The sequence below is a fragment of the Pteronotus mesoamericanus genome, unplaced genomic scaffold (assembly GCF_021234165.1).
Source record: "Pteronotus mesoamericanus isolate MK-2021 breed Mesoamerican mustached bat unplaced genomic scaffold, CSHL_Meso_final contig_101, whole genome shotgun sequence".
Taxonomy (NCBI): domain Eukaryota; kingdom Metazoa; phylum Chordata; class Mammalia; order Chiroptera; family Mormoopidae; genus Pteronotus; species Pteronotus mesoamericanus.
In genome coordinates this window covers 20186817-20213323 of record NW_026555001.1, presented here as the reverse complement: position 1 = coordinate 20213323, position 26507 = coordinate 20186817, and the positions used below count along the sequence as shown (strand labels likewise).

General features: G+C 37.3%; 1 protein-coding gene across 8 annotated transcripts in view; it reads right to left on the bottom strand.

Moving 5' to 3' along the window:
• PUM2 (pumilio RNA binding family member 2) overlaps positions 1 to 26068 on the bottom strand; it is an 87837-nt gene extending 61769 nt beyond the window's left edge. For 5 of the 8 annotated variants that reach the window (XM_054569246.1, XM_054569264.1, XM_054569281.1 and 2 more), the window contains exons 1-2: positions 25957 to 26068; positions 3637 to 3705 (exon numbers count right to left, since the gene is read on the bottom strand). In XM_054569246.1, the coding sequence (XP_054425221.1) occupies positions 3637 to 3687 (51 nt within the window). In that variant the 5' untranslated portion in view covers positions 3688 to 3705; positions 25957 to 26068. Of the gene's footprint in view, positions 1 to 1673; positions 1742 to 2644; positions 2760 to 3636; positions 3706 to 18609; positions 18709 to 25956 lie in introns of those variants that run through there. The other 3 variants (XM_054569255.1, XM_054569308.1, XM_054569273.1) reach the window with 3 other exon arrangements.
• Positions 26069 to 26507: the final 439 nt, after the last annotated feature.

Below are 26507 nucleotides of genomic sequence, written 5' to 3'. Positions count from 1 at the left end.
AAGGGGTAAGAGATCTTGAAGATCTGTAAAACGCATCGTCCCATACCACTTTGTATTCGTTCTCTAATTCACAAAAGCTCTAAACCAAGGCCGGGCAACTCAGTATTTTCTTTTGTCAACCCGCTCCTCTGTCCTTCCAACTCAGAAATGATTGGCTGGACATAGAAATTCATTCCCCTATGATCCTCCATTTTATCAGTTCTTTTCTTCAAGAAGCATTTATAGCTTGCTCTCTCCATCTCCAAAGTATCAGTCAAAACCCTTGTATACTGTCTCAAAATATACATACTCCTGCTAGAGATTATACTACGGGATGCACTTACACTTCAGATTTTTCTACTATAATTTGTTATGTAAAATAAACAAACCAACGAAATTAACGTAATCCTAAGAATTATAAGAATTTTAAATGCTATATATCTACATTATGGTGTTTTAAATTAAGGTGTTTATAAAACATCCAATCTAGGACAGCTCTGAGAAAGATGGTTTAAAAAAAAACAAAACAAAACCCTCAGCCAAGGACATGGTTGTTGATTTTAGAGAAGCAGAGGGAGGGAGTGGGAGAGAAAACATTGATTGGTTGCCTGTTGCATACGCCCTGACTGCGGACCAACAGATCAAACCCCAACCTAGGCATGTACCCATGACCTTTCAGTTTATGGCCCAATGCTCCCATGGACTGAGCCATACAGGCCAAAGCAGAAGAATATTAATTATTAATATTTATGTTAATATTAATGTTATTAATATTTATGCCATTAAAAAAGATATGTACCGCCCTCGCTGGTGTGGCTCAGTGGATTGAGCGCCAGCCTGGGAACCGGAAGATCACAGGTTTTTGATTCCCAGTTAGGGCACATGTCTGGGTTTTGGGCCAGGTCCCCAGTTGTGGGTGAGAGGCAACTGACTGATGTTTGTCTCAGACATGTTTCTCTCCCTCTCTCTCTAAAAATAAGTAATTAAAATATTTTAAAAATGTTTTCTTTATATATTATTTTAGAAAACAAAGGAGCAGCATTATTTATTATCCTAAGCTATAAAAATCCTCCCATAATAAAACACATTAACTCAGTGATTTAAATTCTGGGTTCCCTAAATAATTTCAAGTAGGGGCCTTTTCCCCCCTTTATTTAAAAAATAAACAAGAATTTAGTGTTTATTTATAAAGTTTGCGTGTGTATATGTATATGAAAATAATAGGTATGCGTCTCTGCAGTATAGTTTGAAAACACTGTATGGATTAGCTTTGCTCTTTTTAAGCCACATGACATAATGCAGATAGGTTTTTCGATGAAAATGTGTCATGGAAAAAAAAAAGGGAGGAATGAATTTATGAATGGATGAATACAAATCTGTTTCTATTTCTTAATGAAGGAGAAGAGACTGCCCTTCTGATGATGGGCATGATGTACAAAAACCAGTACAATGAAAATAGGTCTCTAAGAATGCAGTGCTTTGTACGTTAGAGATTTATAACAACTTAAGACATAATAAGGACAACTTTATTTTTTAAAGAAAAGGTCAAGAATAGGCCAATCCATTAAAAAAAGGATGTTACATTAAAAAATAAACAAGCAATTTCAGAAAACATAAAAATAAGAAACTCAAGGCTGCTTTAATTTATTAAAATGAATGAATTCTGGGATAAAACAAAAACCAAAAAACCTCACCTGTCAGGAAAGGAGGAGAAGACTGGTGAGAGAGAGACAGGCAAAGAAGGAAATCCCAGAAGGTTCCCTGCTGCCTGTGAGATGAGGAAAGATAGAAAGGCTTGTGGGAGAGAGAACCCAGAGGCAGAAACCTGAGTAGGCTTCTTAGCTATCTCTTAGAGGTAACAGAATTACTTGATAAACTGTTAAGAAAAAAACTTAATTAGTGAATAACAGCTTATTAAAAAATACATTTTTACTAGATGAAGGTCACAGAAGCACTGACCTGCTGCTATCAGCTAAAAAAGTAGACAGGCTAAACCTAGCCACTTTAACTCTGTATTTGACATTTCCATTAAGAGAGCCTGGATTTAAGCTTAGGTCATTTAACATAGCATTACATACTATTTACCCCCAGCTTGTCTCTTTTTCAAAAACCTCAAATATCCCTCCTCCATCCCCAAACAACTAAATAAACTCTTTCAACTACTGCTTTGATGATGGCATTTTTTTCAACTGCAAAGATGTCTTTGGATTTACAAATACTACTTAGAAAAGGAGGAGGAAAAAGCCAACTTGTAAACATATGCGCAATGCAGACTTGGGAAGTAAGGGGCGGGGGCACAGAGGTGCCTCAACAGAATTATGGTAAGGGTTTGACTTTACTTGCTCTTAAAAAAAATCATAAAGTTCAAGTTTTCAGATGCTAAGCTGAAATACTCAAACCTGCTTTTAAGATGTTATACTGCTTTCTAAAGACCAAAGAAAACAAGCAGCAGGGAAAAAAACAAAAGCTCTTTTTGACTGCTTTTTTAAATTCACCCATAGGGTAAATAATGCCTAAGCAGCATCAACTGCACTGTAGTGAACCTGTAGTTCTAACTAAAAAATTATTCCCTCTCTTAAATTTTCATAGGGCCCAGAATTTTACGTTATGCACTGAACTAACAAGTTTACTTTGGCAATACTTATGCTTAAGCACCTTAACTCACCCTTAAATCAGTCCTCTGAAAATGACAAACTCTTTGGAAAACGCTGTTCTGAAGAAGGGGAGGGTTAGCTAGCTGCAGGGTGCCCTCTTGTGGTCCAGAGGAGTGACTAGACTCTTTTTCTGCATCTGAAGAGCACAGCATTGGATGGAGTGAGTCTCATGAAGGTCTCTAATCTACCAAAGTAAAATAATCTCCAGGAGCAAGCAATTAATTACACATCTTAGGTCTGTTCACCATTATTTTCTTTTATCAAAGTCCACACTATGGTAGTACTATAGAACATGACAAAATAAAGATGTGACCACAAGGGTTTTCATCAATTAAAATTTTCTAAATATTCACTAGGTATATGGAAGACTAAGTATTTTTTGATGTCTTACATTATTTATCGATAAAATTCAATGGGATGCCCCAATGAGTCATATATTAACAGGACTGATAAAAAGCATTTAGAGTGCCCATTGTGTGCTAGTCATTTGAAGCTATCAAGCTACTAAGGAAACTAATACAAAACAATAAACTTTAACCAATAATATAATAAAGTATATATAAAGATCTATAAGAAGTCAGAGAGGAAGTATTAACTCCACTGCAGAGAACAATGGGACAATAGATAAGCATCTTTTTCAGTAGTCTTGTAGAGACTTAGACATTTTTTAAACAAACAGCCGACAAGGAGAAATTTTTGGAAGAGAGAATGGCTAAAGCAAACAGCATACATATATAAAACAGAAGGACAAGAATCAAGAAGGCTCTTTTCTGAGCAAAGTATTTATGATTCATTACCAAAATGTGATATATTATTTAACCACGTCAATCAAATCAACTAGACACAAATCTCAAAATATTGATAATCACACTACATAATTGTATAATCTGAGATTTAAAAAACTTGCACAATTAGCCACTGTTCAAGATTTATGGTTTAAAAAGTCTCAATGGTTCAAGTAATCAAAGTGAGGTATACATTCTTTGCACTCATAAATATTTACCTCTCCCATTCCCCGAGATTCTAATGCAAGAGCTTGAAAATCATGATTCATTTCATCCACAGATCAAACCTGTTGAATAACAAAAACATAAATTAGTAGAAAGAAAAATTTAAATTTTTAACAGACTGTGTCAACTATTTTTATATTGTATTAAAGCTACTACTAATGTTAGCATGAGCTACGATGGACAAGAACAGACTTCTCTATGAAGACAGGTTTTCCTAAATAGAGCACATAACAACAATCTACATTAAAATTTGCGGGAAAACCTGGGCAAGGATTCTTGGGTGATTCTTCCTACCAAAAGAAACCCTACTAGTTTCTTGAGCAAAAGAATAGATGTTTTCAGTTGTGTATGCAGCTGCCATCGCTCTACTGCCAGTGCTCACCGTGCTCGGCAGAAGGAGAAAGAGGGGGGGTAGTAAAAAGGAGAAGGGGGGTGAGTAAAGAGGGCTTTGCATCATGGCTCACATAAAGGAGACCACCTGCAAATTGCAAATCGGCTGGTGGTAAAGTACAAAGGAAGCAACCGGCTACCAAAGCTGCTTATGACCGTGTGTCCTCTACTGGAAGGGTGAGGAAACCTCACCATACAGGCCTGGTACCATGGTCCTTCCTGAAGTTAGATGTTATCAGAAGTCCGTTGAATTTCTGAATCACAAACTTCCTCTCCAGAGTCTGGTATGAGAAACTGCTCAGGACTTCAAAACAGATCTGCGCTTCCAGAGTGCAGCCATTGGTGGCAAGCGAGGCCTATCAGGCTGGCCTTTTTGAAGACACCAACCTGTGCCCTACCCATGCCAAACATGTGACAATTATGCCGAAAGATATCCCGATAGCACATTGCATATGTGATGAACGTGCTTGAGAATCCACTACAATGGGAAACATTCCATTCTTTAAAAAAAAAAAAAAAAAAATTCCCTCCTTCCCGTTTTTGGTAGTTCTCAACATTTAGGTGTTTTGTTCCCAATGTATCATTGCAAGTTGAAAAAATAGTGAACAGAAATCAGACAGTTTTTCCACTTTCATTTGTCTGTGAATTTTTAAAATATAATTTCAGGGACATAAAGCAATGCAAGTAAAAACATTTCAGTGAACAAGTTTCAGCAGTTCAACTTTATAACAATATAAATAAATCTGTTAAATCTTTCCAATGTCATTTGTTTTTCTTTAAAAAAAAAAGTAAATTTCTTATTGATAGCAACTACAAAATGGTGTTTGTAGCACTTTTATACAGTAGATTCCATCCACTCACTATACTTTTATGAGCTGTACTACATGCAAGTACGTATTTTTAATGTTGTCTGTCTTCTGTGCTGTTCCTGTACATCTGCTATTAAAATATATTTTTAAAAAAGACTAAGTAGAAAGTAAAGAACAGAGGAAATAAGCAAGCTCAAGTACCAAAATGTAGTTTTTTTAAAATACTGCAGTTCTTATTATAAAATTTGCTACTTTTCTCAGCACTTCATTATTTGTAGATCTTATACCAATAAAATTTCCCACTGAAATTATTTAAGTAATGCTTTAGTTTTACCTCAAAGCAAAATATAAATTAATCAGCTACAATTATTATGTTTCCTGAAGAATAATTCCTTTCCCTTCTCAAGCTAAAACTAAAGCATGTATTTCTATTTTTCCAGGTCTAACCAACAGTTGCCTTTTATCTTTCACATGAAAATATGTTCTTGAGTCAGAGGCCCTTTGCCTCCTTAGTGTTTAATACTGCTGGAAAAAAATCACTTGGGTCTGAAACAAATTCACAGCCTTCAAAGTTTTGGGCCTTACAATATAATTCTGTTATTTTCTTCAGTCAGTCCTCTCTAAAACGCCATAGCATTCTGAAATTACAAAGCACTCTTCCCTCCCCACAACACTGCTCTCTGTTGTTTTGTTCCTTATAATAATTATTTTTCACTTTCTTACATGTCTAGTTGCTTCTTCTCAGGCTTCTTCACAGACTCCTATTTGTCACTTCAACTCTCAAATAAATGCTAGCGTTCCCTTAGTACTGTATCCAAGGAACTCTCTTCTCTAACCTTTGTCCTGAGCAACTTCATTCACTCTAACTGCTTTAGGACTCCTTACCCCCATATTTGGATTTATAAACCAAATCTCTCCCCTCTTCAAAACTTCCAACTATCTTCTTCCTCCCATCCCTGGAGACACCACAGGAAATTCCAACTTTATTCTTCTTTCTTCCCCACTTAATTCTTTCTCACACCAATATCCAATCACTAAAGTCAACCTCTTGTTTTACTTAAATCTCTCCATTTTCCAGTTGTTTGGTTGTTCAGACCACCACCATCTCTTACCTAAAATACTGCAATCCTCACCTGTCTTCCCATCCTACAATCTACTCTTCAAAAATGTAGTCATCTTTCTGAATTGCAGTCTGATAGTGTGACTCTCATGTGTAATCTTTGACTTAAAGATAAAGCTCAAACTCGTAAATGTGACTTACAAGGGAAGAGTAAGGGATTCAAATTATAGTTCTAGCAGCTGGTGCTTTTATGATTCTGGCCAAGTAAATTGTTTCTGCCTCCCTTCTCCACCCCCCCCCCGCAATTTCCTCAGGGGAACATAACTGCAGAAGCTGCCACATGGATTGCTGTGAAGATTAATTAAGGTAACACAAAACACGACACTACCAAGTATATAAGCATTCAAAAGTTAGATATTAAGAAAAGCTCTTCGATCTTTTTATCAAATGGCACTTCAACAATTGCATGTTCATACAGGATGGGGCAAAAGTACATTTACAGTTGTTTGTATGGAAAAAAATAACACAATTAATAATACAAGAATAAACTGTTTTGTGTACTCATGACTGTAAACCTACAAAAGTTTTACAAAACAAAAGTTTTGCCCCACCTATATGTAAAAAAGAACCTCAGCACATACCTCACACCTTAATATAAAAATTAATTCACAAAAGATTGTACACATACCTAAATATAACATCCAACATTATAAAACTTCTAGAAAAATGGAGAAAAGCTGTGTGAACTTGTGTTTGGTAATGAGTTTTCAGATCAACATCAAAAGCAGAGTTCATAAAAGAAAAGCTGGTATGTGAAAATTTGATTTCCATAATGTGTTTTACAAAAAACATCACAGACCAGGAGAAAAATATTCACAAGTCACATATGCAATACAGGTCTTGTATACAGAATATATTAAAAACTTTTTAAAAAATAGGGAAACAAACAACCCAATTAAAAAATGGGCAAAATATCTGAACAGATACTATATCAAAGCTATGTGACAGCAAATAAGCTATTCTTTTATCTTGTTAGAAAAACTAGTTCATTAACAGTTTTCACAAAATAAATATTTCATTGACCCATTAATTCAGTAAGCTTTTAGGGGGCATCTTTAATGTGTAAGATTTTATAAAGAAAAAACTGAGTTAAAATATGATCACTATTCTTAATGAGTTTAAATGAATCTGATGTTTCCTGGTAATTGGAGGAGTAGCTCCTCCTCCTCTAAGACCAAACCTCCCTACAGATAATAAAACTCTGAACAAAATAAACAAAAATATAAATGTAATTTAAAATAAATAAAACTTAAATGCCTATTAAAAAACCAGTCTTAAAGCCCTGAAGAGCCAAAGGACAGTGAGTTTGGGATAAAGAGAGCAGCTGGAAACTGAGAAGTCTTAAAAAGGAGGCAACCAAATTCTGCCTGGATTTTTAGACAATCCCTGAACTACACATGTGGGACAGATTCCAAGTAGCCCAATTAAGGCTCAAAGAGCTCAGCAAAATGTTTGCTGCTGACCACCACACAAGTCAGAAAGTTTAAGTCCCATGAAAACAAAAACTAAGACAGAGCCTATATTCTCTGTAAGAACATAAAATCTAGACCATCTTCAATGTCAACATGAACCTGGAACACAACCCAAAACTTTTAAACATAAAAAACCCAAAATTTTTAGACATACGTAGAAAAAGGAAAATTCAATCAAGACCAACCCCAAGATAACCCAGAGATTAGAATTAGCAAAGATCTTAAAACAACTACTACAACTGTGTGCAAAGATGAATGGGGAGGAAAAAAAATCATGCTCCTAATCAAAGGAAAAAGAATACAAAATTTCAGCAAAGCAAAACTACAAAAATAACCAAAAGGAAATCCTAAAACCGAAAAAACATCTTTAAAAAATTTCACTGAATGCACTTAACATTAGATTGGAGATAAAGGGTCAGTGAATTTGAAGACAGGTCAATAGAGGTTTCCAATCTGAAGAAAGAAAAAGACGACGACCACAGATTTCTCCAAATTTCATGAAAGCAAAATTTACAGATTCAAGATACTCAATGAACCCTAGGCAAGATAAGTAAGAAAAAACAAACTCATACCCATGCACATTATAATAAAAATGCTGAAAACCGAAGATAAAAAGATCCTGAGAATAGCTAGAAGGGGGAAAAAAATTACATAAAGGGGGAAAATGATACAAATAACCACTGAGTTTGCGCTACAAACAATGGGGACCAGAATAAAAAATGCTGGAAGAAAAAAAAAATGCCAAACTAGAATTTTATCTGCTGCAAGATTAAAGGTTGCCCTAGCTGGATGGCTCAGTTGGTTGGAGTGTCGTCCCATACGCCACAAGGCTGTGGGTTCAATTCCTGGTTAGGATGCAGGTTCACTGACCCCTGGTCAGGGTGCATGCAGGAGGCAACCAGTTGATGTGTGTGTCTTCCCCAACCCCACTACCTTTCTTCCTTCCTCTCTAAAAGCAGTGAGTATATATCCTAAGGTGAATATTAAAAAATAATTAAAAGCTAAAACAAAGACATTTTAAATAAAAAGGAAGTTCATTACAACAGGCTTCCACCTCAAAAAATGCTTTTTAAAAAATTCTTCAGACTAAAGGGAAATGATAACAGATGTAAATGTGGATCATCAGGAAGGAATGAACGCCAAAAATGGAAGTATGTGCGTAAGTACAAAGGACTATTTTTTCCTCTTAATCTCTTCAAAATACACATGCCCATTTCAAGCAAAAATTTCAACACTGTATTATGAATTTTGTAACATTTGTAGATGATCTAATTTACATGCACATTCAATATCCACTATAACTATCTCTAGCCATACCATGACGCTAAATTTTAAAGCAAAACCCAGTTTGAGATCAAAATATTTTATCACACAACACACACATATACATAATAAACTTTTATATACATATACTATGGATTCTTATATATAACCACCAATTATCAAGTAAAGAAATGTTGGTCCAAATGTGTCCTACTACTTCATAGTCATACAATCTAAGTTCCCTATTTTAATATGGCACATTAATGTCTTAGTACAGTTTGCTTTAACCTCTTTGATTTCTAAATTTTTAAGATTCCCTAAATTTGGACAAAGCATACATTCACTATTCTCTAAGTACTTCATAGGATTTCATATTGTTCTTGACTCTAAGCCCTTTATACTTTTCCTTTTAGATTTACATTTGCGATCTCAATTTCTCTTAAACCTTATACTTATTGCCTTTATATTTTCTAGATCTCTCATTACAGCCTCAACTTTGTCCAAGTATTAACTACTTCCCAAACCTAATGGCAAATCATACAAAGCTTCAGGATACTGCTAACATGGTATCAGGAATCACCTAATATTTAATACAGCTTTCTAATTTCTTAAGAATGCTACAAATTTAAATCCTATTTTCTTGACAATGCATCTGCACAATTTTGGTTTCATTATTCAATTTATGACCATACATAAAATGATATTAACCCCCTAAAGTCTGGGTTCAATATACAAAGATCATGCCAATTAATCATTTTTTAAAAATCTTCCATGTAACATTTTATTTATCTGTATTCTGAGAACAGACTATCTTTATTAAGGTAAATGTTCTATTACTGAGGGTGGAAATGGCTCAAAAATGGACTATTATCCTGCTATTTTAAGTTCACGGTTTCACTTTTCCAAGTTGTTAAACCCCTAAATCTTAATTTACTTATCTGTTGTAAAGATCAAACAAGATAATACAGTCAAAAGTGCTTTGTGAGCTATTAATAAAAAGTGCTCACCAAATACTATTTATCATTAAGAGCATCATTACAGACTATACAAAGAACTGATACTTTCTGAGGCTCTCTGGGTGCTCCGTGTTTGTCTCTCAAGTCAGCTCTTGTTAGGACTTCAGCCTTCTGTCTTGCTGTCAGGTTAAGTATCACTGGACTTGAAAGTAATGGTACCACTTGTAACATTTCTAATTAGGTTACTTTTAATTTGCAGTAACCTGTAGCCTTAGATATCCAACTATGGTAGACCTGTAAGATTAAACAGGCTCTAGGAAGGAAACTACCTCTAATACAAACACAAACATATTCTAAAGTTATAATGCTTTCTCAGGAAAACAATTTGGATATATATATATATATATAGCCAAATATAAATATAAATATATATATATATTTTCATTCTCTTGAACCAGTACCCAACTTTGGGAATCAATCCAAAGAGTAAAACCTAAATATAAAAAAACTTTACGTACAAAGATGTTTGTAGTAGTGTTGCTTGCAATCCTGAAATAATAAACTAAATAACTGTCCCACAGTATGTAATATAGCACTACTATAAAATGGAATATCATGTAGCTATTAAAAACAGTTGAGAAAATGCTTGTATAGTAACGTTAAGAAATACTGAAAAGGGAAAGACTTCTGGTCATGATGGAGGCGTAGGTATACATGCTTCACTTCCTCATGCAACCATAGAATTACAACTAGATCTCAAAACAAATAACACCCAGAACCATCAGAAAACTCGAGCTGTATGGAAGTCCGACAGCCAAGGATTTAAAGAGGCCACAGTCATCCAGACAGGTAGGGGGACAGAGTCATGGAGACAGGCGGAGAGGCATGGAGAAGCATGGAGACACAGTGTGGCATGGAGAGGTGGCAGCAGCGGCAAGGACAGTCCCACATTCATGTGTAGTGGATAAAAATCAGGAGGGATACCTTGAGAGCAAGTGATCCCAGCCTCAGTGCCGATAAATCCTCATAACTTCTGACTTTAAAAACTAGTGATGGTTGGGGCAGAAGAAAACTGCCAGATTTTCAGGAGACTCTGTTTAAAGGGCCTGCACGAACTTAGGACATACGCGAACTCACCCACGCTCGAATTCACCACTAGGGCCACAGTTGGAAGGGCACTAGACACATACGGGAAGTGGATGAAGTGATCGGAAACCTGGCGAGTGCCCAGCAAACCTCCAGAAGCCAGACAGCAGCACTGTCCCCTCTCCGAGCCCTCGCTGAGCCCTCCCTCCACACAGAGCCACAAAGAGGTGAATCGGGTTGCCCCACCCTGATGATTACCCAAGGCTTCGACCCACACAATTTACAGGTGCCTTTTCTACAGTAAGCCACATTACTAAGACAGGGAGTCAGAGTGGCTCTACCTAATGTACAGAAACAAACACAGGGAGGCTACCAAATTGAGGAGAAAAAGAAATATGACCCAAATGAAAGAAGAGAACAAAACCCCAGAAAAAGAACTAAACAAAGAGAGATAACCAACCTATCAGATGCAGAGTTTAAAACACTGGGGATCTGGATACTCAGAGAACTCAGTGAGTATGGCAACAATGTAAAGGAAGAAATGAAGGTTACATTAAGTGAAATAAAGAAAAATCTACAGGGAACCACCAGTAGAGGGGAGGGAGCCAGAATTAAACCAATGATTTGGAACATATGGAAGAAATAAACATTCAAACAGAACAGCAAGAAGAAAAAAAAATTCAAAACAATGAGGATACCTCCAAACATACCAACATTTGAATTACAGGGATATCAGAAGGAGAAGAGGAAGAACAAGAAATTGAAAACTTATCTGAAAAAACAATGAAAACAAACTTCCCTAATATGGTGAAGGAAATAGACATACAAGTCCAGGAGGAAGTCCAGAGAGTGCCAAATAAGTTGGATCCAAAAAGGGCCACACCAAGACATATCATAATTAAAATGCCAAAGGAGCCCTGGCTGGTGTAACTAAGTGGATAGAGCACTGGCCTGAGAACTAAAGGGTCACTGGTTTGATTCCCAGTCCGGGCACATGCCTGGGTTGCAGGCCAGGTTCCCAGTAGGGGGCATGTGAGGCAACCATACACTGATGTTTCTCTCCCTCTCCCCTTCCCCTCTCTCTAAAAATAAATACATGAAATTTTTTTTTTTTTTTTAAAGGCAGAATGACTTAACAGCTGAAGGAGACAGCCACAAACAGTAGATTCCTGGAAGTCTAGAACAGACTCCCTAAGGTCAGACAGGGACAGACGTCATCAGAGGCAGATCCAGAAAGTAAAAACAGCGGTCTCCTACCATAGGAGTTCACACCACAAAGTCAGGAAATCAAGACAGATCAACTTAAGAAACAGAAGCAAAAAAGAAGAGTCTCACGAATAATGGGAAGACAAAGAAATATCCCCCACTTGAAGGGAAAGGAGGAATTCCCAGAAAGAGAACTAAATGAAATAGAGGCAAGTAAACTATTAGATATTGAGTTCCAAACAACATTTCTAAGGAAGCTCAATGAGCTCAGTGAGCTCAGAGAGAATTACAAAAAACTACAGTGAAACTACAAGGAACTAACTGCAAACTATATCAGCATGAAATAGGACACAGAAACTATCAATAAGAGACAAGAGAAAATGACAAATACAATCTCTGAGTTAAAGAACACAGCAGAAGGAATCAAAAGCAGGCTAGATGAAGCCAAGGATTGAATCAGCGAGCTGGAGGACAAGGTAGAAAAAAGCTCCTAGAAAGACAAAGAAAATGAAAAAAGACTAAAAAAAAATGAAGAGGTGTTGAGGGCAATGCAGGACAACCTGAAATGTAATAATATGCATATAGCAGGGATACCAGAAGGAGAAGAGGAGGAGCAAGGAATAGAGAACCTGTTGGAAAAAGTAATGATGGAAAACTTCCCTAATTGGAGGAGAGGAAAAGTCACACAAGTCCAGGAAGCACGGAGGGTCCCATTCAGGAGGAACCCAATGAGGCCCACTCCAAGGCACCTCATCATTAAAATGGCAAATGTCAAAGACAAAGAGAGAATCCTAAAGGCAGCAAGGGAGAAAGAGGTAGTAACATGTAAGGGAACCCTGATACGGCTAGCAGCTGACTTCTCAACAGAAACACTGCAAGCCAGAAGGGACTGGCAAGAAATATTCCAAGTCATGAAAAGCAAAGGCCGGCAACCAGGACTGCTCTACCCAGCAAGGCTCTCAATTAAAATAGAAGGTGAAATAAGGAGTTTCCCAGACAAAAGGCGGCTAAAAGAATACACCTCCACCAAACCAGCACTGCAAAATATGCTAAAGGGACTGCGTTAGGATGAAGAAAAAGAATCTATGAATACCCAGTTCCTTTCACAGTTGCCAATACTTGATATTACCAATATTTTTAAGACATATTAATCTGATTGTGATGATGTATTATTTTAATTGTTCCTTTATTATTTGTTGAAACTAAACCTGTTTTTTGTATATTTCTTGCCTACCTCTATTATTTTTTAAAGAGCTGTAAATGACTTTTTGGTATTCTTTATCCTTCTTTTGATTAAATGTTTATACAATTTTTTCCCTGAAAAAACAAAACAAACCATTAACCCTTTTTTAGATGTGTGGCAAATACTTTCCTATTCTATTACTTGTCCTTTAACTTTTTTTTATATGTATATTACTGTAGTTTTAAATGTCTAATATAGTCATATTGTCAATATTTTACTTTATAGCTTCCGGGTTTGAATATTTTACTTCAGGGTAAGAAAAATATTAGTTTGTATTTTCTCCTAAAACTCCTAAGATGCTACATATTTATTTTTAACTTACCCGAATATTTTTTGTATACTGTGAAATAAGGCTCTATATTTGTTTTATTTCAAGCAATAGTGGTCCATGCACCTTATTTGTTGAATAAGCCTTATTTTACCCACTGATTTGAAATGCCAGGTTAATCACATATTATGTTGTTAGATATGTTTGTCTCTAGAAAAAAAAAAAAATGCCAAAGGTATTTACTCTCTCATAAAGAGTGGATCTTAAGAGCATCAAGAGAAAAGCAGAGTTACCTACAAAGGAGTTCCTATAAGACTATCAGTTGATTCCTCAAAAGAAACTTTGCAGGCAAGAAGGGCCTGGCAAAGAAGTATTCAAAGTGATGAAAAGCAGGGATTCAAAGTGATGAAAAGCAGGGACATACAACCTAGATTACTCTATCCAGCAAAGCTATCATTTAGAATGGAAGAGCAGATAAAGTGCTTCCTAGACAAGGTAACGCTAAAGGAGTTCACCATCACCAAGCCATTATTACCTGAAATGTTAACGGGACTTATTTAAGATCAAAACTACGAACATTAAAAGGGCAAGAAATTCACAACTATCAACTAAATTTAAAAATACTAAGCAAACAACTGAACAGGCACAGAATCAGATATGGAGATCATTTGGAGGGTTATCAGCTGGGAGGGGGAAGGGGAAGAATGGGGGAAAACAGGGATTAAGAATCATAATTGGTAGCTCCAAAATAGACGGGGGGATATTAAGAATAATATAGGAAATGGAGAAGCCAAAGAACTTGTAAGTATGAGCCACGGACATGAACTAAGGGGGGGAAGAGAATTGCAGGAGGGGAGAAGGGTACCGGGCAGGGGCAAAAGGGGAAAAACTGAGACAACTGTAAGAGCAAAATCAGTAAAATATATTTTTTAAAAAATACTAAAAGGAAATAAACCAAAATCCCTAACAGTCCTTACATGATCAGAGTACACCAATTTTTTCATCTATTTATCTGAATTTTATTACCTTTCTACTATAAATCTGTGTGACTGATGAATGAGAAGAGGGAGGTTTTTATTAAGAAAAAAAGAAAGTACGCTAGTAGACTTAAGAAATTTTCTCAAGAGTAAAGCACTGAAACTTTACTGAAGCTACTTTTTGCTTATTCCAGGTTTTGATCTGTGGTCCAAACAGATGAAGTCATAAACTAAAGAACATCTGAATAAACGTGACATCTCTTACCACTATGGATCAACTTTTTCCTCTGCCCAGTGCAAGGGTCAACAAACTTTTTCTGTAAAGAGCTACACAATAAACATTTTAGACATGGAAAAACAGCAATAAACAATTTAAAAATGAATAAGCATGAATGTTCCTAATGACACATTATCAACAGTGAAACTTGAATGTCATGTATTTTTCAAGTATCACAAAATCATTGCTTTGATTTTTTCCCCAGTTTAAAAAAAGATTTTATTTTTAGAGAGAGAAGGGAGGGAGAGAAACATAGATGAGAGATAGAAACATGAATTGGTTACCTCTTGCATGTACCCTGACTGGGGACTGAATCAGCAACCTTTAGATTTGTCCTACCCAACTGAGCCACATGGGTCAGGGCTGAATAAAAGTTAGTTTTTGAGGTTTTGATTCTGCTTCCTAGCAAAAGAACTGTGTTTTATTAAATTCTAAAATCCATCCTGGCCGGTGTGGCTCAGTTGGTTGGAGCACTGTCCCGTTACCGAAAGGTTGCAGGTTGGGTTCAATCCCTGGTCAGGGTGCATATGATCTCTGGTGCAGGAAGGCAACCAATCAACGCTTTTCTCTTGCACTGATATTTCCTTCTCTCCCTTCCTCTCTAAAAGCACTGAAAATAATGTCCTCTGGTGAGGGTACACATTATATATAATAAACTGTATAAATTTAAAGTCATGTGTTACTTCCTCAATCATCATTTTTAATATATGAATTTTTGAAATAAGCACAAACATTGTTGGACCAATTTTATGCTAGAGATGATCTAGCATAAAATGTAGAGATGCTACAATCCAGCAAAGTAGGTATTGTATTCCCTCTTTATAAATGTACAAACAAGGAAATTATAGCCACTTCTCCCACCCTAATAGCCAAAGCTCCTAAAATGGTGGAGAATGCCACGCTACCAAGCATAAACCATTACTCAGCTGATATGTTAATTGTAAAACTCTAAAAGCTCACTCCTCAGCCTTCCTTTTGCTTATCCTACTACAGTCCCTGGAGAGCTCTGGCCATTCGCTCTTCATGTGCAAATCCTACAAATCCTTCAAAATTTGGCTCAAATGCCGCTTCCTTCACTGGAACCAACCCGCAAGCAGTCTTTTTCTTAATTCCAATGGCATTTAGGTGGTATTCCTCAATATATTAATAACACCATCTATGACATGATCATTAGACTTTAAAACTTCTCTAAATGAGAATTAGGACAGAAAAAACCATGAAATGCAATTTTGCAAACTTCTGGTTATGCCACCGTTCAATGAAATGTTAACAGTTATGAGGAAGGAGACCAAAAAGAAGAATATTAAGGATATAGTAATAGAGAGTGAAATTGATAGTTATCAACTACACCCATTAAAAAGCACAAGATGGATGTATTTATACATATATGGCAAAAATTCCAGGATACTAAGTAAAACGGCAAGGTGAAAAACAGTCTGTTTCTATCATCCCACTTTTGTAAAAACCGAATACAAGCATACATATTTATGCATACCTGGAAAACAAAAAGAAACAAAGACACTTCACTGCTAATAACAGTCACGTATGGGAAAAGAGCACATATGATTTAATTTTACATTTTATACTTTACTCCTTGACTACTTCCCACTCATTACTTGTAACTCTGAAAATATTTAAAATACATGTGTTAAATGAATGGATAAAGAAGCTGTATGTATGCACAAACACAAACTGGAATACCATTCAGCAATAAAAAGAATGAAATCTTGTATAGTCTACGGCCATACCACCCTGAATGCACCTGATCTCATCTGAAATCTGTTGTACAGCTAAAGCTAATACAATACTGTATGCTAAGTGTAATTCAAAAAAATGGAATCTTGGTCCAACATGGATGGACCAAGAGAGTATTATGCTAACTGAAATAAGTCAGAGAAAGACAAATACTGTATAATCTCACTTATATATGGAATCTAAGAAACCAAAATAAATAAACAAAATAAAAACAGACCAAAGATACAGTGAACAAGCTGATGGTTGTCAAGGGTGGGGGAAGAGCAGAGGATAGGAATAAAAAATAATAAAATATATGTTAAAAATCACTGGACACATTTATATAGTCCTTATTACAGTCAGGTTAGTTTGGAAATCAATGGCTTTATATATGGTAGAATGCAAACATTTCATAAATACACCTATACACAGAAGCTATGTATTATGACATAACTTACAGCATCACTTAAAAGAGAATCTCACTAGTCTTATTTGTAAACTTCGAAGGGTTTTTAAGGCGCTATAAAGGAATTTACATGTATACCCAGTGACTATGGTAGTGACTACCTCTAGCCACACTTTCATGACACTTTGGGTTTTAAAAAAGCAAAATCAAATTTGCAGATCTAAACATTCTCTCACCACCCGATTTAAAGGAATTGCACTTATGTTTTTAGCACTCAGTTTTCTAACTATTTCATCTAGGTTAGTTCTGCACTACTCTTTGATATACTCGTCAAAGTGTAAAAATAAAATAAAATGGAGTCAACTGAATCGTGTATTTAAAACTCCTCAATGTATCGGACAGTATACTGTGATAAAACATGATTTACATATTTCACAGAACTGTTCTTTACTTTGCAAGTATTATCAATAAGTTAGGGAAGAAGTGAACTCAGTTAAAAAAATTTTGCCATTCAGTACTCCTACCACTCAAGACTATCAATGATCTGAATTTGGAAATCCCAGTGGAAACCACAATACTCCAGTTCTGTGCTGTTTCATTCCTAACGGCAATGTGAATAAAAAAGATTAATTACTAAAGGAAGTTGACTCTAAGTTTGGTGCCTTGAAGGTTTAACCACCTGGAGTAAAACACACATTAAGATTTGGGATGGATAAAAGGTATGCTTCTCTTATTACAGGTAAGTGCATCGGATACTAGGTAGAACATTTAAAAAACTACAAATACTCAGCTCCCACCTATCCAAAACTTATTTGAATTAGTCTGGGCAGGGAAATAGGCATAGATTTTTATTAGTATTTTTTAAGCTTTCCAGGTGATGCTTCTCTGTGCAGACTGAGTTGAGAACTTTCACCATAGCACCTATAGCTAAGGAACATATCCTCAAACACCCTAATGGTTTTCTACCTACAATGTTTTGTATCATTTCATCATTGAGTAACAGAAACTAGAATCAAAAACCTAGACTACAGTTTCATGTTTGTCTCTAGTTGAATAACTCAGGCCACTTGAACTCTCTGGTCCTGTTTCTCAATTTGCAGCTGAGAGTAATAATGATTCCCTCATAGGATACCTGTGAAGACTAAATGAGATAATGTATGAAATTGAAACATATGTGCTTTCCAGAGTATTAATTACCCACCATAATGAGTAAACATTTTTCTGTTTAAAAATCAAAATTTCCTGATCCAGTAATTTCTTTCCTGGGAATTTACCTTACATAAACAAGAGCACCTACATGATGGAATGACCTATATGATTTTTTTTTTCTGCAAGATTGCTTATAGTGGTTAAAAAATAAAAACTGAACCTAAGTTCAACGATAGAAAAATGATTTAGCTAAATAAAAAGCTACACACTAAATATTGCAAGTTAATAATGTTACTAATATAATAGCCCTGGTTGGTGTGGCTCAGTGGTTTGTGTGCTGGCCTGCGAACCAAAGGGTTGCCGGTTCGATTCCCAGTTAGGGCACATGCCAAGGTTGTGGGCCAGGTCCCCAGCAGGGGGCCTGTGAGAGGCAACCACATATTGATGCTTCCCTCTCTTTCTCCCTCCCTTTCCCTCTCTAAAAATAAATAAAATCTCTAAAATAATAATAAAATGTTCATGATATTAATTTAAAACACCAAGTTGCCTAAGGTGTATCATTATGACCCCATTTTTGTTTTAAAAAACTATGAAGAAAATAAACATCTACCTTTGGTAGGAGAGGAAGTACTGTTGGCTTTCTCTCTGCATTTCTGTGAACTGTAAGGCTTGCTGAAGTTAACAAAATAAAGTCTTCTTGTAAAGGTTCCTATATAAATACAGGTTAAGTGTATTGCCGTTTAGAGGTTTATCACAGAATATAGTACAAGCGATCTTTTGCAATTTTCAATTCATAAAAGTACTAGGTTGAACGCCCAACAATGGAAGACTTGTCTCAAATGACTATATAGTAATTTTTTAAAAGATTTTTTTATTTTTTAATTGTTCAATTACAGTTGTCCCTATTTTCCCCCATTACTCTCCACTGCCCTACTCCTCCTACCACCCCCGTGCCCCGCCCCCCGTCTTTGTCCAAGGGTCCTTTTTATTTATTTTTAGAGAGAGGGGAAGGGAGGGAAAAAGAGGAGAGAAACAACAATCCCTTGCCTCTGGTACACGCCCTGATTGGGACCACGCCCGCAACCCAGGCAGCCCTGACCAGGGTATCCAACCTGCAACCTTTGCACTTTGGGGGACAGTACCCAACCAACTGAGCTACAACAGTTAGGACTCTATCTTGTAACTTTTAATTGTTACACATTATCAATTAGCATCAATAAAACACCAAGGAGAAATAACTTAAGAAGCATTAATTAGGTTATAAGAAAAATAAGGGAAGCCATTTGAATGCATGGTCTGAGACAACCTGGGAAAAAAAATAAAAAACCATTAAGCAGCAGATGTTAAAGTGGTTTTAAAAGGATTTTTTTTCCTTTATAATTTTCCAAAGTGTATTCTTTAATTACCACCTCACAGTGTTCTAAGAAATAAGAGCTTCCTTGTCCAATACACATGCTGATCCCCAGCACTCACTCCTTCTTTTGCAGGCTGAGCACATGGTCATATTGGAATTCATTCTCTATGTCATTAGCATAATAAAGGCTCTGACAAGTCCTACAATTATAACTGCTTACCTTTAACCCAATATTATCATAACTTTCTTTTGTAAATATGTTAACCCGAAGAAGATATTTTGAAGAAACAGTATTTTGAGTCATTTCCAAGAAAATTAAGAAAAATGAATGCATCAGTTACAAAACATTCATTTTCAACTTCAACTTTTGCCTAAGAAAAGCCATAACTTATGACAGCTAAGTTTTAAAATGTTTATTTTATTATCACTATTATGAAGTCTAATAATATGTGAGCTGTACATATCTTTGAAGTAAGCAAGAGGAATCTTTCAGGTGATAACTATGAACTGTGACTTTTAAAGTTACTCAAATATTCAAGAATAAGCCTTGAACAAGTGATCATTTGTTTCCCGATAACTCTGAGTGGAGGACCAAACCAATTTCCAAAAGATTTCCAAGTTAAAAACATTCTTAATCTTTGTTTAGAAAATAGCCCTAGCTGGTCTGGCTCAGTGGACTGAGTGCTGGCCTGAGAACCAAAGGGTCTCTGGTTCGATTCCCAGTCAGGGCACATGCCTGGGTTGCAGGTCAGGTCCCCATTAGGGCAATCACATGCTTAAGTTTCACTCCCTCTTTTTCTCCCTCCCTTCCCCTCTCTAAAAGTAAAAAAAAAATAATAATAATTTAAAAATCTTAAAAAAAAAGAAAACCAACCAAAAAAACATACCCCAAACACCTGGACTGCAGTATCCAAAAAGAGAAACTAAATCTATGTTAGTTTCAAGGATTATTAAAGTTGCACACCTCTAAAAGGGTCAGTGGTAGAAATACTGAGTATAATTTAAGTGACATTTACTCTATATTCATTTAAATAAAAATTTTGAAGGCGCACTAAGTATCGCATAGAAAATATAAAAATAAAACAAAAACTAATCTTTGAAAATAATGAAACAAATACTGAATAACAAAAGGAGTAAGTAAACTCTAAGTTCAACTTCTGAAGATACAAAAATAAAAGGTATTCAGTAAATTACATTCAATTCTCATTATCCATAGAAAGGAATCATGCCAATTCTTTGGAGGCCACCTCATTTCTAGTACTAAGCTTTAAAAGAAATTTCGTATAACGGGTTATTACAGAGGACACAGAGTTGTAACAAAGTATATCTTTAACAACATTCTCTTAACAGATGCAAAGTTTCATAATCTCATCTTTTTAATAGTCAGTCCCTTAAGGAAAGTCATGAGCCTAAGTCCTATCTCAATTCAGAGAGAACAAAGACACAGTAATTCTGTAAGGATTCCAGGACAATATAGTCTAAATCTTCTCAAGCTATCATCTTAGATTTCGAAGTCTTTCAGTATTGTTCAAATTAGATAAAGCGCTTAAATCTGGTGGACCCCTACCTCTCTCTCCAATCCTATCTTTCCAATTCTCCTCCTTACCTCCACTTTAAACTCTGCCATCTTCCTACCAGGGTCACTAGACATATTATAACCCCTGTGGCTGAATGCCATTTAACCCAACTCACCTAAATGAACTTCTTTAAGTCTTTTCAGACTCAACTTTAGCTCTTGTGGAAAGCTTTTCCTGACCCCTGCAGTGTCTACCTATGTAAATCAACAGCACTTGTGTGTGCTGCACTACAATCCCAAGTTTAATCATCTTCCTCTCCACTTCACTATAAGGTCCCTAAAAACAAGGGTCATTTAGCACCAACGCCCAAGGACAGTGTAGCACACAACTGACATGCAAAACTCAAAAAATATGTGTAAATTTCTGGTAGTCCCACTTTATGAAAGGATACAATTTAGGATATTCGCAGTAACAAATGGACTGAATGTTCATCAAATATTACTCCACAAATATCTTCTCAACCAGACTTACGACAAATATTAGCAGACAATTTTATCTTTGGCAAGATCCTCAAGTACTACTTTTTGCTAGTGTAGGAGCCACATATTTTACAGATTAAATGAAGGCACCTAAGACTTCCCTTTGAATGAGAAACAATCAGTTACACTTCAACTGTAAGGTGTCCCAAGGAAGTATCTGTAGGCAAAACTTGGAGCTGTCATCTTCTCTAACCTTCAAAACTTAATTCTGTTTATGTTGAATTAGTTTTAAAGATTCAGGTTTTACCATTAAAACTGAAAGTGCTGCTACAATACAATGTAGATGTTAAATGACCTGGTCACCAAAATGGAAGACACAAGCTGCTCTTCACACGTATACAGTTCTTTGTCAGTGTTTAACAGGATCATGCAATACTTTCCATATTTTTCTCTACCCACAATTTGCCTTAGTTGACTGCCTAGCAAAGACCCGTACTAATTAGGGTAAGCTTGCCCCTACCACTCATTTACCTCCTTTAAAGTTTCAGTGAATAAAACCAGCACTACATTTTGTATGGTCAATTAAGATTGTATCCCACTGATCACTAAAAAGTCTTTCAGAAACAGTGCTTAAAATCAGAGATAACCACTCTGATATCCAGAACTTCCTACTCTTGACACAAGATATCCACCACAATAGAAATCACAAAGATCTACCCTCAAACTAGATTCTCTACATATTTATTAGTGTTTTTCTCAGGCATATATGTACACCCATACATGCACACATCTGCCACTCCCCCCATTTTTTATGTACTTTGGTAGTCAATTGCAGGTTTTACCGTCGCAGGCAGATGTTGAATTAGCCACCTTAATGTGTCAGTATATAATCAATGTCGACGAAATCCCTTCCAGGAAGCAGATTTTGGGAGGTTTTTGTAGTCCAAATACACATTAACATATATTCTATCCTAGGTAGGTGATAATCATTGCCTTTTTTTCCCTGTCCCACTTGTAAAGTATCTTAACACTCCAACTACCTCTTCTCCCTTCTCCTTTCATACATCATCCCCTTTCTTCTACTTGGCAGCTACAGGAAATCCTGGGATATGCACAGGTGCCCACATTTGGATGTCTTCTGGTACTCTTAGAATCTTTTCCCTCTCTATGGAAGAACAATAAGAGATTCAGAATTTAAGTGAAAAATCTGTGATGTGTGAACTGAAAATGGATAGGATTACAATGGCTAGATGTACGGAAGTGAAATATACTAAAGAAACCATCCATTTGCTAACCTGCTTGAATACCCAACCCTTTTTAATTCCTGAAAGCACTTTAGAAAAATATTAAAAGGCGCCGGGCAAAGGCCCCCCCCCCCCCAAAAAAAGTGTCAGGTGTCCTGGTGGGTACTCAGTTAGTTAGAGAGTCAGCCCAATATGCCAAGGTTGTGAGTTTTATCTCCCATGATGGCACATACAAGAATCAACCACTGAATGCATAAATAAGTGGAACAACAAATCAATGTTTCTCTCCTCCTCTCTCTCAAAAATAAAAATTATTTTGTTTCTTTTTTAAATAGAGACTTTAAAAAAAAGGCAGCAAAAAGACAACATTTTCCACTAAATTAAAATGACACTCTGGAAAGTGACACATGCTTAACTAATAAGCAAGTCTTCCAATTTTTCATTTTGAGTTATTAAAAGAAAAAGTCACTATGGAAAAAAATATGGCATTAACCTTATGCCTCTAAACACACTGCTACCCGAAACTCTGAGAAGAAAAAGCATTTATCATGTACCGACCTATGTAATAATGTTATTGTTTCACTAGAAAAGCCTGAAAATATTCTAAATTCAATTTTCCCACTACAAAAGGAGTAAATTTTAAACAAAATCATCTAACCATATTTCTAAACATAAAATCACTTAAAATATTAGCCTCTAAGAGGTAAGTTTTGAGGAAGCCTTTTCCAACCACATCAGAATTCAGGAGAGACACAGAGTTAGGCTGATGGCAATCTAAACAGCCCCTTTTATTACTGATAAAGCTACACTGGAAAGCGTAATTTAGACCTAGGCCATCTGAGTTTCCTAACACCGTACCCCATAATTATCCTAACCCAGTCACAGGTAGCACTGGATAACCACAGTCCTCCAGAAAGGGGCAGCGTCTGTCCCCGTGGCCTCCTGAAGAGGCAGAACAAAATGCTTTCTGCAGGGGGCATACTCCCAAAGAGAAAGAGAAGAAAGGGGCTGAGCCATAATTGATCAGTTCCTCTTACGAATTCATCAAACGAAAGAGTGGGGAGGTGGGGCAATAGGAGCAAGTAAGACTATTTTTATGTCTTCTTAGTAATAGGAAGCAATCTTAGTATGTCACAAACCAATTTACCCAGTTATAAATACAGTTTCTATCTCAATCTCATCAGTCAGTAAAACGGCCTCAAACTGTGAATGTAAGCCAAAGTCATGAGATACAAACATTCAAGTATTTAAACTATCCATACCGTAAGTCTTAAGAAAATTTAAAAAATGCAGAATTACTTCCTATCTTAGAAAACTAGCAAGTTTAAAGGTCAATGAATAAAGAAGCATGTACAATTTGAGTTGAGGAGGCAGAAACCAACCTCCACTTAAAATTATGTAGATTCTGTCAGTGTCTATAAAAAGGAAACGACAGCCTGGTCACTGAGATTGGTTTTGCATTCATACCTGGCCCAAATCTCTGGTCATAATTATAATTATTCCTGCCAGCTAGGATCAGTACCTACCCAGGAAGACAAATTCTCTCTCGCCATCACAAAGATTTATAAACATGTACCAAAAGGTTTAAGAGAAACAAAATCCCAGTATTAGTATATGTGTTAAGACTGCACTACTGTACTTGGTTTATATACTTTTAATGCCCAAGAAAAAACTGGCCTACTAAAGTGACAACCCTGTAAGTTCACTTTAAATACGGCAGAAATTTAGACTTTAAAAAAAGCTGAAATCTGACTAAATATTGAAACATCTAAGAGAACTCTGGATTCAAATTAAGTTGAAAAAACTATGCATTAAAATTAAAGTTTTTTTACATTGTTTGAAGATGTTTAGTAGGTTTCTTAACAGCAAAACTCAAAGATCAAAATAGCTAAGCCTGTGCAAGAAAACTGAGCGCGCGCGCACACACACACACTCTCTTAAGTGCTTAAGAACCAGTATTCTGATTTATAACTTTAACTTTTAAAATCAGAGAAAACCCTTTCTGGTACAAAAACCGTCCTAAAGTACACCAGAAACTTCTAAATAACCTAATTTTACCACAACTTGGACTTTTAAAGACATTCTTACAAAAAGGAAATGCCAAGAACTATTTATGATGGTTGTGCAGAAAAAACAAGTTTTTAAAAAGGATATTAAACAACTGAGAACAGAAACTTAGCCAATTAAAAATACATGTCTTTATTTTGACAGTATTCCTAACCAGAATTCCTTAAATCTTCGAACACTCCAGGGTCACAAGGTGCAATCATCTATTAAACACAAATCTCAGCAGTAAACATGCTTTTTAAGCAGCAGACAAGCTTTTCATATCCTTAGGTGACTCCCTTTATTAAAACTTTTGATATACAATACCTTTACAGGTATTACATTTCTCTTAAGCGTTTAAAAGCATTTTTCTAATAAAGCTTTTCCTGAAAACCTTTACTGAAAATACCTGTCACCAGTCTTCAATTAAAAAGCTGACAAAACACCAAGTCCGAATTTTAATGGACGTGACTGTCTAGGTACGCCCATTCTGTCCGCAATACTGCCCCCCACCAAAAAAAATTAAATGAGTTAGAATGAAAAATTACGAAAAGCGGGTTTTCCCTCGCTATGTTCTCAGAAGTAGCACTAACTTTTACAAGCGTGTGTGGGCATAAAACCTTAAACAATTTGTTTTCCCTAAATGTGGCCCAATTCAGATGGAAAACTACTGCTGTAATGTTTGAAAGCCTCTAATCTTTCCTTTGATCTTAATTTACATGTTTTTGAGTATCCATTAATCTGTCTCTAGAACAAAAACACAACATTCCTTACTAATGGAACCCAACGAGTCGAACCCGAATCGCTGTTTCTTTCACACCCCACACCTGTCCACCGCAAGCTTTTCCTGAACACACTGGGGCCCTCGAGAATTCCCACGCTTGTTTTCCTAAACCCACTCCCTCCTCTTCGCCCACTTCCAACACACACGCTTCTCTGGATCCACCAGCCCCCCCTCCCTTCCGAACCCAACGGCTGGGCGAACGGACGGCTCGGTCTCTAACCCGAAGCGCGCCGGAACCCCAGAGCCCGAGAGGGGGGGCGGGGAAGAGCGCCCGCACCGCGAGGCTTTGGCGTGGGGGAGGGAAGGAAGCGGGAAAGCCTAAAGACCCCTCTGCCGGGCGCACACCCCCTTCCGGCACCCCTCCCCCTGCATTGTGCGAGAGGGCCCCAGGCCGCAGCCGTCCCGGGCACCCCACAGGCCCCGTCCGCCCTCCCACCAGCGGGCGGCTCCCGCCCAGGCCGTCACACAAAGCCCGGGGAGCAGCCCCAGCGGCGCCAGAGCACGGGGACAGGGAGCAAGCGCGACTGACTTACGGGGCTGCTGCGGCCGCGCTGCCTCAGCCGGGGACACCGACCGTTGGGCACACGGCGGCGTCGCTCTTAAACGTCCTCTCCTCCTCCGCCCTCGGTGGCGGCAATATCTTCTTTCTCCACCTACCTCCCTCCCCCCCACCCCACCTCCTCCTTCTCCTCCCCCTCCTCCTCCTCCGAACCACCGAAGTACCGAGGGTGAGACACAGAGACTCACAACAACATGGCTGCCGCCACCGCCTCCCCTCCCCTCCCCCCGCCCACCGGGCGCACGCAATGCACTCCGGGAGAAAAGGGAGGAGGGAAGCACTCACCGAGGTGCGGCTCCGCTCTGGAGCTTCCGACGATTCTCCCGCGCTCTCGGCGCCGACCGGCTGGAGCTCTGCGCTTGCGCACGCTCTGTGCGCTCGCACGTTTCATCCGTCTCTCCGGCGTGCGCTCCCCGCCCTCACCTTGCGGGCTCGCAGCTGGCTCTGGGCTACCCAGTGGCCCCTGGCTGGAGTGAGCGTCCGGCTTGGGCGGCGGGGGCGTGGTGTTTTCCGAACGCCGCGTTC